Source organism: Natator depressus, chromosome 17, assembly GCF_965152275.1.
Source record: "Natator depressus isolate rNatDep1 chromosome 17, rNatDep2.hap1, whole genome shotgun sequence".
In the NCBI taxonomy this organism is placed as follows: Eukaryota; Metazoa; Chordata; order Testudines; family Cheloniidae; genus Natator; species Natator depressus.
In genome coordinates this window covers 7,689,779-7,703,780 of record NC_134250.1, presented here as the reverse complement: position 1 = coordinate 7,703,780, position 14,002 = coordinate 7,689,779, and the positions used below count along the sequence as shown (strand labels likewise).

General features: G+C 47.2%; 1 protein-coding gene across 2 annotated transcripts in view; it reads right to left on the bottom strand.

Moving 5' to 3' along the window:
• Positions 1-13,704, bottom strand: part of AATF (apoptosis antagonizing transcription factor) — an 81,343-nt gene extending 67,639 nt beyond the window's left edge. For both annotated transcript variants that reach the window (XR_012642224.1, XM_074974615.1), the window contains exons 1-4: positions 13,585-13,704; positions 7,222-7,413; positions 5,438-5,854; positions 3,904-4,041 (exon numbers count right to left, since the gene is read on the bottom strand). Coding sequence is in view for 1 of the 2 variants with exons in the window: in XM_074974615.1 (XP_074830716.1) it covers positions 3,904-4,041; positions 5,438-5,854; positions 7,222-7,413; positions 13,585-13,669 (832 nt within the window). In the remaining variant the exon portion in view is untranslated. The remainder of the gene's footprint in view (positions 1-3,903; positions 4,042-5,437; positions 5,855-7,221; positions 7,414-13,584) is intronic.
• Between the last annotated feature and the right edge of the window lie 298 nt (positions 13,705-14,002).

Below are 14,002 nucleotides of genomic sequence, written 5' to 3'. Positions count from 1 at the left end.
ATCAGATGTACAGAACGAGAGCTCCGATTCATTCTCACAATGCCCCAACACAGCAAAGTGACGGGGAGATGGCTCTTTACTGTTTAACACAACAGATCTTCACATCTTTTTGTGAAATCCTTTGGGATTCAAAGGCTCACCCAATCATTAAAGCAGAAGCCACAGTTCTTACTGGAGAACCTTGTAGCAACAACCGCAAGTCAAAAGCCATCTTGCAAACAAAAACATATATACATGTTGTGTATGGATATTACAGCTCACGTGGGCTTAGATGGCTTGATAACTCTGCAAAGCCATTGGCTTTCACTCTCCAGAGCTTCAAAAGCCAAACCCTTCTAGTGAACAAGAATTTGAAGCACGAGAACACTTACATTTTAGAAGTATGACACATTGGACCAACCTCACAAAAGACATAATAATTAAGTAACTTCTCGAACCATGCTAATCCACAGGGATTATACTGTAGTAGTTAGAGATGAGAAAGACCATTGCACCACACTATCCATCCCCATAAAAGGGCAGGATATAGGCTGATGACAAGGGATGTATCAGGTATTAAACTGACATTACAAGAGCGATTGCTGGGTACAGCTTGTGTGTCAGTGAGCTACGTATGTCAACTGCTTAGAAATCAACCAAGATGAAAAGCCACTAATATTATTTAGTACCAACTTTGCCGCTGTGGCCAGTTAGAAGATGTAGGCCACATACAGAGCAAGTTTGTTTTACACGTCCTAAATCAAAAATTGGCAAAAGCACCTTTGCACAGTCGTGACATCATCAGCAAGACACAGGCCAACACTGTGCACCTCATTTAAAAAAAAAAAATGGAACGTTTGCATTGTAAAATATCCTATGTTCACTGCAAATTACATTAAGAGAAATGGAATTTAATCTTTGTCCTTTAAAAGAACAATATTAGAAAACACTAAACAAGAGATGATTTAATGAGAAAGTTCCTGAACTCAATATTTTAAAAATCAATTACATGGCACCATAAATTCATACAGTGCTTCACTAACATAGATCAAGTTCCCTGCCCTGAAGAGATTAACGGATAAACATGACATGACCTCGGCCACAGATGCTTTAACAAGCAAAAATACCAAATACTGGATCCCTTGACAATGCACCAGGTTTACCTATTTGATAGACCCTAGAGATGAAAAAGATCTATGAGATTATCCAGTCCATCCCCTTAGAACCAGTGCAGAATTGTTCTCCACAATACATTCTCAGGCTACCTTTCAGAGGCCCCGGTGATGGAGTTTCTAGTACTTCCCATAAAAGACCATTCCACAATCTAATAAAGCTAGGAACTGCCAGACTGGATCAGACCTGTGGTCCATCTATTTCAGTCCTGTCCCCAATAGCAGCCAGCAGTAGGTGCTTCAGAAGAAGGTGCACAAAACCCCACAGTAACCAGATCGGGGTCTCATTCTAATAGTTAGAGATTGTCTGTAGCCATGAGGCATAAGATTTTCCATCACTTCCACACTTTGTTAGTATTACCTCGTTAACCATATTGGCACCCAATCCCTCTTTGAGCCTTATTACGTTTTTAACCCCAATAGCACCCCTGTTACAAAGCATTTCTTGAGAGTCAATCTAAATTTTCCCTTTGCTAATATCTTCCCATTAGCCCCAGCTATATTCCCTGGCAGCACCCAAGTCCTCTCTTTTCTTGGTGTTTTCACACATTAAATACAGCACAAAAGTGAATGTAAGACATCAGGAATGTAAATCTATAGTATTGCAACCCCTCCTAGCCAGATTATGAAAAAGGGGTGGGAGAGGAGAGAGAAATCACAAAGCAGTTATTAAACAGTGGATTTTCTTTTAACATTCCCGGACAACTAAAAAATTAACATCTCCCCTATACTGTATTTATACTATATTATATTCCATGTGCTTGGATGTATTTTGCTTATGGGAAATATCAAAATGTCAACTTTTGTTTCTGTTAAAGGTCTTTAATGATATTGCATTTTAGACCTGTAATGAAACATGGTGCTTGCTGCAGTTTGTAATGCATCTCATTAAATATATTAATAACATGCATTTCACTAAAAGGTCAGCTTAGTATTATTGGGAGTTTGCCTCCCCCCCCCCCCCCCCCCCACACACACACTTTAATCACTTCATTTAAAGCAGCAGAGCTAACTTGGAAATATAAAGTTCCTCACCTGCTACAAGTAGAGATGTGATGAGGAGTTAATTTGTTCAGATCTGGATTAGGTTCAAGATGGGCTATTAGGTTCGGTCAAAGGCCGACTCAGGGTCAGGATTTAGGTTCAGATTTGAAGGTGCCAAAAAGCTCATGAACCAGTCTTACAAGGATTCTGCCACTTTAAGCCAAAACCTCACAGGGTTCTCACATCATTACAGCCGCACATTCAACTGAACACGAAAATAGGCACCTTTCAAGATTAGACTGGACACAGGACCAGTACCAAAGGGCTGGCTGGGATCTGCAGAACTGGAGATATAAAGGTACTGCTTTATAATTGGGTGTTTTCTTTGATGAACTGTAAGGGTCTAGAAGCTGGAAAATATCCAGAATCAGGGTGTTGAGAAGAAAGAATTTTGAGCTAAAGAAACAACTTTCTCAGTGAGTTTTTAAATGACTTGGTGCACACATCATCATCATTTAAAGTTCCAGAAGAATATTCTACTGTGTATGCAGTTCATTATTTTTGCCAACATTTTGATCACTAAGACATAAAAATACTCCTGCAGAAACCCACTCTCCTTTCTTGTATTGAACAGTTGAACAGGTTTGATAATTTTTTATTTCATTTACTAATTAGGTAACGAAAGCCTGATCCAAAGCCCACGGAAGTCAATGGAAACGAGTTCTGAGTGCATAGTGTTTACTAGGTGCATTTTGCGCATTATATTTGCCATCTCTTAGAGAACCCACTGTAGGCCTTACCTGACCAATATCATTAACAGTATTACTGTTTTGTTGTTGTGGGGTTTTTTTTGTTTGTTAAATAGATGAATCAGTCTCCTAACTGAATGGACACTTACTGTCCAGTTGGACAGCAGGCACCTGGCAACACAGACTTTCTCTTTGAGATCTTATCCCATGTGCAGCATTAAACCAGGGTATAGAGAGCCTCATGGTTTGGTGACCCTCTGCCTCTCAGCATGCTGCAGTGCTGCCTAGGGACTCAAAACAGAAAGAGGAATCAACCCGTTTTCCGAAGGTATCCTATGCTGAGGACGGCTCACATAGAACGCAGCAGACCGGCAATACACCGAACTGATAACCAATCACTTCTGATGTTCAACAAGAAAAAAAAATTCTTTCAGACTGAAGGACCACACTGAACGCTGGTGGGAATGCCACTGGAGTCAGTGTGGCCACAAGCTCAGCTGAGGCGTCGTGGTGCTAAGATAGGACAAGTAGCCACCACCAGAGCCGAACTTGGCCCAATACATATGGATAAGGGCACAGATTTACTTAGACTGGTAGCTCTTTGGGGCAGGGACTGCCTTTGTTCTGTGCTTGTGCAGCACCAAGCACAATGGGGTCCTGGTCCGTAACAAGGGCTCCTAGGGGCTACCACCACACAAATAAATAATAATAAAACATACGATTTACATGACAGGTGTCTGTATCTCCACGGTCCTTCCCCTCGCACATCAATGTCTTGCCATTCAGCCAAAGTAGACTTGGATGGGACCGTCACCTGAGCCTGTTAAACCTGATCCCTAATTACAGTAACCACAAGGGTTCCTATCACAAGGCACAAATCCCTGTCTCAGAGGCTGAAGACATTGGCTCCACAGCCACTCCCGGCCTCTGCCAGCCCGCAACTGAGTACAGAACCTGGGTCTCCCTGAGAGCAGAGTCTGTATTTCTGACACCAAGCAGGCAGACTTAAAACTACTTACTGTTCTTGAGTGCGCTGGCAAACTCTCGCCCACCTTCCTTTTTAAACGCCGGGAATGTATCTGGCTGTGGAAGCTGGTTGGCCGTCAGGAGCGCTTTCTGCAGTTTGATTCTCCCTTCTAACAGCTGGTCCCACAGTGCTTTAAAACACAGTGGAAACAAAAAATGAATTTCATATTCCAAAGCATTTATTCACTCACTTTCCTGTGACCCCTGCCTCCCAAAGACTCTGAATCAGAAAGCATCAGCCACTTCTCTTTGCTCTCCTTCCCCAGCAGCACTTTCCTTTTGCAACAACACTTTGCAAACGGAGACTCATTATTTAATGGGACAACTAGATAGTAGTTGCCTAAAAGCTTCTCGAGGCTTCTGTTAAAATTCACAAGAGAAATTCAAATCGTAGAACTGCCAAAGCAAAGGCGCACACAGCTCCACTGTTTGACACGACAAATGCCGAACAGCAAGGAATGGCACGCAGTACCAATTCAGCTGCCACACGGTATATCATGCCACGCAGAGCAAAATCTGGACTGCAGGGAAGATGGGTCCAGTGATGGGGGCAGGGGATTAACTGAAGAATCCCCACAAGGTGGGAGCAAACAGTCACCATGTCATGGTTAACACCTGCACTGATGGGTTGTCATCACCAACCTAGAAGCTTCTGGGTTAGCAAAGACAACTAGTCATACAGGCTAACGAAGGACCACCGAGAGAAAATATTTAATCATCACGTACATCAACTTTAGAAAAAACTCCTCCTAAAGGAAGTGAGGAGGATGTTTAGTTTCCATTGTAATCCATCATTATATCCCCATTAAACCCAAAATCTTCACTCTGGAGGATGGAGCTCACAAGGGCATAAAAAACTGGTACCTCCTCCCCAGCCAACACACTGGGATGGATTACTAAAGCAACCAGGGGTCCAGGGCCCACTGGGGGGCCGCAAGCAGGTTTCAAGGGGTCCGCTGAGCAGGGCCAGCATTAGATTTGCAGGGGCCCAGGGCAGAAAGCCAAAGCCTGGGGCTGAAGCTAAAGCCTGAGCAACTTAGTTTCATGGGCCCCCGGGCAATTGCCCTGCTTGCTATCCCCTAACGCTAGCCCTGGCTTTTATAGGCAGAAAAACAGCTTTTGTGGCACAGATGGGCAAGGGAATTTTTACAGCATGTTGGAGGGGTCTCAGAGAGGAAAAGGTTAAGAACCCCTGTACTAAAGCACACCAAAACACAGACTAGTGTCTGAGTCCCTGAGCAACACCTACAGTGCAGTAAGTTCTTGTTTACATTGGTACCATAACAATGCTCAACACTGGCTCAGCTAAACCAATTACTGACAAAGTACTAGTTTAATTCTGCAGCACAGACCAGGCCACAGTCTATGGAGCACAGCTGGTAGGACACTTGCTGTAAACTCCTAAAACTACTCCAGTGCATGCTGCAACATGCAAATGGCTTAAAACAGGTCTTAGCTCAGTTCATTTCTGTAGCATAGACAAGGCATAAGACTCATCAAAATACAAAGCAAATTCCATGTACAAACCTATTTGGTTTTTCACAGCTTTTCCTTTTTCTACTTCTTCAGACACTTTTTCTTTAGAGAAGGTCACCACCCCCCCGTCATCCTCGCTCTCTTTGGCATCTGCCACATCCTCCTCACTTGCATCCCCAGATTCTTCTTCATTGCTCCCTTTTTCTTCATCCTCTTCCTCATCCTCCTCTTCACTGCTCCCCACATCATCCATCCCTTCCATAAATTTCTCAAAGTCACGGATGTTCTGGAAACTAAACTTCGGTGTTTGGAGCTCGGCAGATGTTTCTCTCCCCTCCTCTGGGTCGCTTCCCAAGTCACCCTGAGCACTGCTGTGCTCATCGTCCTGATCAGCTGTAGCATCTAGAATGTCCTCATCCAATTCTTCCTCCAGATCTCCACTGTCAAGGTCTCTCTCAGATGATGTTTCTTCATCCGATAATTAGAAAAGGGGATATTTCAATAAAGTTATTTAATCACAAAGTATGGCTGCAACTCTGTAATATCCATTATCAGTAAGGCTGCAAATCTTTCACAGGGGTCACAGAAGTCACGGATTCCGTGACTTTCCAGGACCTCTGGGACTTCCGCAGCTGCAGCGGCTGATGCGGCTCACCACACGGCCGCCCGAGCAGCTGGGGCAGTCCTGGGACCAGCTGCTGCTCCAGCAGCCCCAGCCAGCTGGTCCCAGGCAACTGGCCCCGGGAGCTGCTCTGGAGCAGAGGTCTGGGAGCAGCAGTGGTGCCACAGGCTGCCCCTGCCCAGAGAAGCATCAGCGGTGGTGGGGCCCCAGCCTGGAGGAGCGGTGGGGCCCCAGGTTGCCCCCTGTCCCAGAGGAGCAGCGGTGGCAGGCCGCCCCCCTGGCCCAGAGCAGCAGTGGCGGGGCCCCGGGCTGCCCCCCACCCCCAGGAACAGCAGCGTCCGCTGGATAACACCCCCCCACCCCAGCAGGTAAGATTTAGTTATGGGTATTTTCAGTAAAAGTCACGGACAGGTCACTGGCCGTGACATTTTGGTTATTGCCTGTGACCTGTCCATGACTTTTAATAAAAATACCCGCGACTAAATCATACCCTAAAAAATCAGCATCCAGTTGCTGGTCTGGCCTGGTTTAGATCTGTAGTCCACTAGGATAATTCTAGGCACAATTTTGCTCCTTCCTTAGGCTAACCAAGGGGCTTATGAGGATACGTCGGCAAACTGAAACCTTAGTTCATGCTTTTCTGCAGTAACAGTCACTCCAACAACAATTATCACATCCATTGATTAGCTGACAGCCTTTCCCATTTAATAATGAAGCAATGGTAAGCAAACCAGGTGCTCATGCTTTGGTACATGTGTCTTTATAATGAGAAATTGTACATAAGCACTAAGCAGCTACAAATTCCCAAGAGCTGACAATTTAAAGATGGCAGCTAGTTCTCCCATGCCACACGGAGTTCACGTCACTTTCCTTCCCAGGTAATTTAACCTGGCTGAACTTTTTGTACCTAAGATTTAGTCACTGCCCTTCCTTCATCCGCAGGGAGCAGTTACGGTCCTGGAGACTTCCCTTTCCCAGGAGCTAATGCATAAGGCTATGATTCAGCACAGCACTTAAGAAGCCACGCTTAACTTTAAGCTCATGAAGTCAATGAGACTTAAACACTGTTGAGCTGGGACTCCTATCACGGTGCCGTGTAAGAGCATTCCACTCACTGCCTGTAGTTCGCAGTTTAGGGTTGGGGGGTCAGGAAGCAGTTTAGGGGGTGCGGGGGGGCACGTGGAAAGGCAGGGAAAGAAACTGAATTTCTCACCAAATGCTGCTCCAGGCAGAGACTCTCCCCATCGCTCTTCCTGCAAGGCCTGGCGAGATACAGCTCTCCCGCTGTACCTCTTATCAGCTTCTAAGAGGGAGGCAGAGGCTCGTTTACGTATATTGCCGACGGCAAGGATGTCATCTTCAGTTCCGCCCTCATCGAACTTGTCAATCACCCTAGCAGCAGTGGCTGTGAAGACGAGAGGGGGGGGTTAATAGTGCAGGGTTTCAAACTAAGAGCAGAACTCAGACTTGCGAGACAGGAGAGCGATTCTATCTAGGACTGCCAGAAAGCAGACTGGGCTTAAATAATATCTATATCCTCCTTGGATCCAGGGGACTAGAACTAGGGACCTTGCATTCCGCATACACTGGCCTCTAACCCATGAGCTAAAGGACAAGTCATATTAGGAGTTGTATAGAACGGAGCTATTCAGGGAGTCCCCTGGGCACACACAGCCCACAAGCTTCATTTTTGGAATCAAACCTCATCAATACTTATCTGGCTCTGGCCACACCTGGACGGGCTTCTCCTAGGTTCACCAAAAGGGTCCTAAACCTCTTGGGGGACCAAGGCCAAGCTTTAGGTGCTTCAAAAAAACCTGGTCAGATTCATCCAATTTTGGTAAGAGCATATTAACACAGATCGACTTCTATCCTCTGGAGGCCAGCTTCTAAAGGCCAACCAATTACATACCCTGAACGCAAGTCTGATCCCACCCAGCAGAGGAGAGTGGGGCAGTATATTCAGACCAGGTTACAACAGTTTGGGTCATCAACAAGGAGTAGAAATTATTCCAAAGGCATCTATGTTTCAAAAAGGAAATCACTGAGACTTTTCTATGGTTTAAAGCCCCTATTCCCCCTTCCAGCACCATCAAAATCTTGGGAAGAACATGGCTGCAAGTTTTATAAATTGACTAACTCCAAACGTGCCTCCAATTATAATCTAGGTTTCTCCTGAACAATTTTGGTTTGGTTCTGTAGGTCAGTGAAGTGCAGCACTTTTAACTAGAGCAAAGTATCCTGTCACTCCAAGAGGCTCTCCATATGTTCATTATCAAACACCAAAATAATTTTATCTAGTTCATTTTGTTACATGAACACTGGCCTATATTCACCCCCTTGTCCATATTAGACAGACCACATTAGGCACCGCATAGAATATGTCTGCTCAGTCCCACTTTGAGGGGTCCCTCAATAATAGGGTCCTCCTGAGAAGTCTGACCAACTGGCTAGAAGATTCAGCAAAGCTGGAGGGGTTTCATTCTGCTCTTGCAAATGAAAAGATAACAACCCGTAACTCGGATGCCCTCTGGGCTCTTGATAAGACACTTAAATAACTAAATGCTGTAACTGTCTAAATATAGAAAACAACTTTATTACAATGACTGTTCTGTTTCCCCCATCTCCATTCTTCAGAAACGGGGAAATGGTTTATTCCAGCAAACGTGGATCATTATAACAGGTTCTCTTCTCTATTTTCATTCATGCGCAAGGCACCCTCTGCAAAATTATAGGGTTAGGATTGTTCAGCCAATTGAGTGATCTGATTGGCTGAACATCGCTAAGTGCTTTTTTAATGTGTGTTTGAGAATGTTAATGCCCCATTTATGTAAACTATTTACTTAAGGGGAGAGAAAAAAACAACTCACAGGGGATAAGATGTCTTATTCTCAAGCAGGCACTGAACTGCAAAATGGTGAAAGGGAAATCAGAAGCTTCCCATAACCCGCTTGGCTGGAAAGTCATTGTTCTATAGAAAACATAAGGAAAGCAAGTTCTGCAAGCTTGTCATTTAGGTCACTACCACTGAGGTGGGCAAAACATATATCACGCAGGGGTGTGAAAAAAACACCCCCCTGAGCAACATAAGTTTTGCCAGCATAAGTAAAGGTGTGCACAACGCTATGTCGACAGGAGAGCTTCTCCCGCCGACACAGCTACCGCCGCTTGCTGCAGGTGGCTAATTATGTTGATGGGAGAGCACTTTCCCATTGGCATAGAGCGGCTACACAGGAGACCTTGCAGTGGTACAGCTGTGCAGCTGTAAGGGTCTCTAATGTAGACGTAGCCATAGTATAGAAATTCACACTAGCACACAGCTCCTCAAACGCCTCAACACACAGTGCAGGGGTAACTTTGCAATTAAATGAATTTCACCCACATATTGCTCACAATGGAGACCAACGCACAGTATCTGCAACGCAACAGGTTACATAACTTGCTGGTTGATATCTTTAAAGCAGGCATTATGTATCGACTATGTAAAGCAAGTCAGACATTTCTGCAAAAATGAGGGCCACCTTGTCAAGTGACCAGGAGCCCGATGGCTGCATCTAAGTCACATTTAAGAATCCAGATTATTAACTATTTCTGTTACAGTAGCATTTAGAAGCTCCAACTAAGAGAGGGTTCCCATTGTGCTAGGTGCTGTGCAGACACATAGCAAGAGTCTCCACCCTGACTGAGCAGCCTGCATAAACAGACAAGACAGAAGAAGGGTGGGAGATCCCGGGCTGGGGACCCATGATTTGCTCACAGGTCATACAGTGAGTAGTAGCAGAACCCATGTCTCCCAACTCCCACGCCAGTTCTCTATCCACTAAGCCATAAATACACAGCCATCCTACTTTTCTGTACTCCTAGTTTCCTTTAAAGATGAAACAGAAATTGCTTGTTGAATTCATAAGCAACAAAACCTGCAGCTGATCACCTCTGTCATCACCCTGCACTTACAAGAAGAGGGTAAGAGATCCAGCACCAGGGTGGTAGGTGCTTGAGAGGAGAGACTAGATAAATAGAGCGGCTTCAGACTGCCCTGTAGGACTCCATGGGTCACATCCTTGGTTCCCAGCCCATGTGCATCTGAGAGCTGCTACTAGACACACACACACACAAAAAGGCTCAAAGCCAAAAAATTCTTTAACATCAAGAAAATGTAACATGTCAACCACGTCTGGTTAATGAGTTCTTGTCTATCTTATGTTCACACACAGTTGTATAGAGTCGAGTTAGCTGACGCAATGCTGACCACCATGACTGCCCAGTCAGCGTAAACCAGGGCAAATTCCGTTCTGTATTGTGACAGCTCACTCAACTCTTTATAATCAAGCCTGAACACAATAAAATTGTGTAACGCAGACAAGCCCTGAAGAACAGTTCAGTGTCCTTGCTTTGTTAATTTTTTATTTATTTATTTTGGTCCATTGGAGGCACTCTGCACTGGTGTGATGGGATGAATATGTGAAGTCCAAAGCAGCAAAAAAATGGCAGGTATCGGTCTAAAAACGACAAAGAGGACATTGCCACTACATGTCATGAAAGGAGAAAACAATTTCTAAAAATTTGCAATTCAGCTAGCAAAGAGCTTGATAAAAAAAATCCACTTGCCAGTGGCCAGGAGAAAACAATGAACAAACAATGAACAATCACATCTAGTATGATAAACAGCAGCCTGGAAAGCTGGTGTGCTCTGACTGCTACTGAACATGCTAGACGTGATTGTTACCAGGTAACTTGTCCTCCTTGCTTCCTCCAACCCCTTTAGTTTCTTATATCCACATTACGTGTAACACCGTACGTTCTTCCTGGCAGGGACTTTTTTTTAGAATTAGCATAATGGAACCCTGATCCTTGTTGGAGACCCCTAAACACAAAACAGATAAACAATAACAAATAATAATTATAACTGCCAGTAACTGCTGTTGAATTTAAGCTTTATTTTAAATAAAAACTACATTTCTATCCCTTCCAGCTCCAAAGGAAACCTTCCAATTGAGAATTAAGTGTGAAGAATCGATGCAGTACCCTTCTTCCCAAGGCCTTGTCTACACTATAGAGAGTTTGCTCGTAGGCTATACTGGCAAATCCTCCTCACGGAGACAAAGCAACATAAGCTCCCCAAATGAAATAAGCTAGGCTGGCAAAATGACTTTTCTGCATGCACACCAGGGCGTTTGTTGACTGACATAGCTATTATGTCAGTTAAGGGCGGCATTTTTCCACACTCCTGACAGTTATGCAGGCAAAACTTTTAAGCGTAGAGCAGGTCTAAGTGCACGGACAGGGCATCTACTGCGACACACGTTTTCACAGTCAGCAAAACGAAATTAACAAGGCCTCTGGTCAGTGTTGCTGCTGATATTCAGAAGACTGTGAGCATTTAATTGCCCTACTTCTTGGTAAAAGTGACAGCAGAAGCAGACGCTGGGGCTATTCACAGGAGGGAAGGATTCAAAAATGGAGGCTCGGATAAGAACAGAAGAGAGGACCAACAACATGCAGCCCTGGGACAGGCTGCAAAGACAGAGGCCCTTTTAGACAGCATATGGAGCCTTTAAAATCATCAGACACGACTAGCCAAAGGATAACAGATGGAGCCCCCAGGCACAATCTGGACACAGCACGATGGCAGAAATCAAAGTCCCTCCCTTTTCCCAGCAGGTAAGTTGGGGGGCAGTAAATTTTTTACCGTTGCCCCGGGACCTCACTGGTACACATCCTCCCTCGTATCTGTAGCAGCCTTTGGCTGATTGGTTTAATCTGTGAGACATTAGGTGTCCACTACATTTTCTAAGCTCTGAGCCAGCACCCCTTTTGGACCCAATGCAAACAACAGGAGCCCATGATACATTCCCAAGGCCCTGCTTAGTAAGGAATAGTGACTACAGCAATCAATTCATCCCATACCAGTACAGCCAAATTGGCCAAATGTGGGACACATGGAGAGAGAGAGAAACTGAGGGGCACATGAAAATTATTGGGTCGGGAAGCTTAAAGTGCTGGGTCATTAATTTCCCCAACAGTAGTCTCTAAATTTTGTGATAATGCATTTCTGATATGAATTAAAGCAATACAATAGTTCACAGCAAACTCATATGCGGGGGGACGGGGGTAAATTTTGAGCAGTAAAGAGCGACAGTCCTTGCTGGGATGCTTCAGAGGCATCACTCAACACAATCGCTAGCATAGCAGGAGCAGTGAGATATAGATCCAGCTCCAGCCAAATGAGATGATGAAGACCAGCAACTGCCACGCTGCCACCCAGCGCCCCAGTGATTTATATGGGAGACTCCCAAGGACGGGGAAGCCTCACACAGGTGCTGAGCTATGGATGGATCAAGGTAAACCAGCATCGAAATATATTGACCAAGTGGTTATGCAGGCCACATGAATGCCCACAGTGGAAACCGGGAAAGCGCACACTCATGGAGGTACAGAAAAGCAGACCCTCAGAGTTACGAACACCTTGGGAATGGAGGTTGTTCGTAACTCGGAAAGGTTAGAAACTCTGAACAAAACATTGTGGTCGTTCTTTCAAAAGTTCACAACTGAACATTGACTTAATACAGCTTCGAAACTTTACTACGCAGAAGCAAAATGCTGCTTTCCCTTTATTTTTTAAGTAGTTTAGGTTTAACACAGTACTGTGCTGTATTTGCCTTTTTGTCTCTGCTGCTGCCTGATTGCGGCCTTCTGGTTCCAAATGAGGCGTGTGGTTGGCCAGTCTGTTCGTAACTCTGAAGTTCTCCGGTAGGTACCAAGGGAGGGAGCAGCCCCCAGTCTCTGCCCCAGGGAAGGGAGAGGAGTTGAGGGAAAGAAGGCCCCCGTTTTGGAGCTGGGTAAGGAGAGTGAGTATTAGCCCCAGGTCACTGCCATAGCGGGGAAGGAGATAGAAGAGGTATTGAGGAAGCGGGGAGCAGACCCCACTCAATGTTCAGGGAGGAGAGAAGACCTTGGGAGGCGGGGGGGTGAAAACAGCAGCCCCCAGTGTACCAGGGAGGAATGCACTCGGGGACATATTGGTGCAGCCCCCAGTCGCTGCCCGCGGGAGGGAATGGGGGGGAGCACACAGCATTGGGGGGAAATACTGGTGGGGGGCAGCCCCCTGTCGCCACCCGGTGGGAACACGTGGCACTGGAAAGTATCGGGGGGCAGCCCACAGTTGCTGCCCGGGGGGGGGGGAAACACGGCGCTGGGGGGGGGGGTTATCGGGGGCAGCCCCCAGTCGCTACCCCGGGGGGGGGGGAACGCGGCGCTGGGGGGTATCGGGGACACCCACAAGTCGCTGACGGGTGGGGGGGGGACCAGCGGCGCTGGGAGGTTATCGGGGGCAGCCCCCAGTCGGTGCCCGGGGAGGGGGGGTACACGTGGCGCTGGGGGGGGTATCGGGGGCAGCCCCAGTCGCTGCCCGGGGGGGGACACGCGGCGCTGGGGAGGGTATCGGACGTGCAGGGGGCTCTGTGCGCCGCCGCCGCCCCCTCTCCATGAGGCGCCCACGTGGGGGCCGGGCCCGGCACCGCCGGCCGCTCCCCCGCGCCCCGCCAGGCCCGGGGTGTCCCCCCCCGGCGCCCCTCACCTTCCTCCGGGTCGTCCTCGGGGTCGGCCGGGCGGGGCAGGGGGTTGAGCAGCTCCTCCAGTTGCTGCGCCAAGGGCGCCGCCATCTTCCCTGCCGCCGCGCCGGGGGCTCGGAGCGGGCCGCGCTTCCGGGGGGGGGGGGCGGCTCCGCCAGGCGGGGCGGGGCGGGCAAAGGGTCAGCGGGCGGGGGGGGAGGAGGATGTGGGTTTAAGGAGCGATGGGGGGCAATCACTGGGGGGGGGTAGCTGAGGAGGTGGAGGGGGCGTGGGTATGGGGGGGCATCAGGAGGGGAGTGGGTATCAGGTGAGGTGAAGGGACTGAGGGGAGGGGGCTACAGGGGGCTTGAAGATGGTGGGGGTATAAGGGGGTATCAGCAGGATGGGAGGGATCTGTGGTTATAGGGGGCTTGAAGAGGGGGT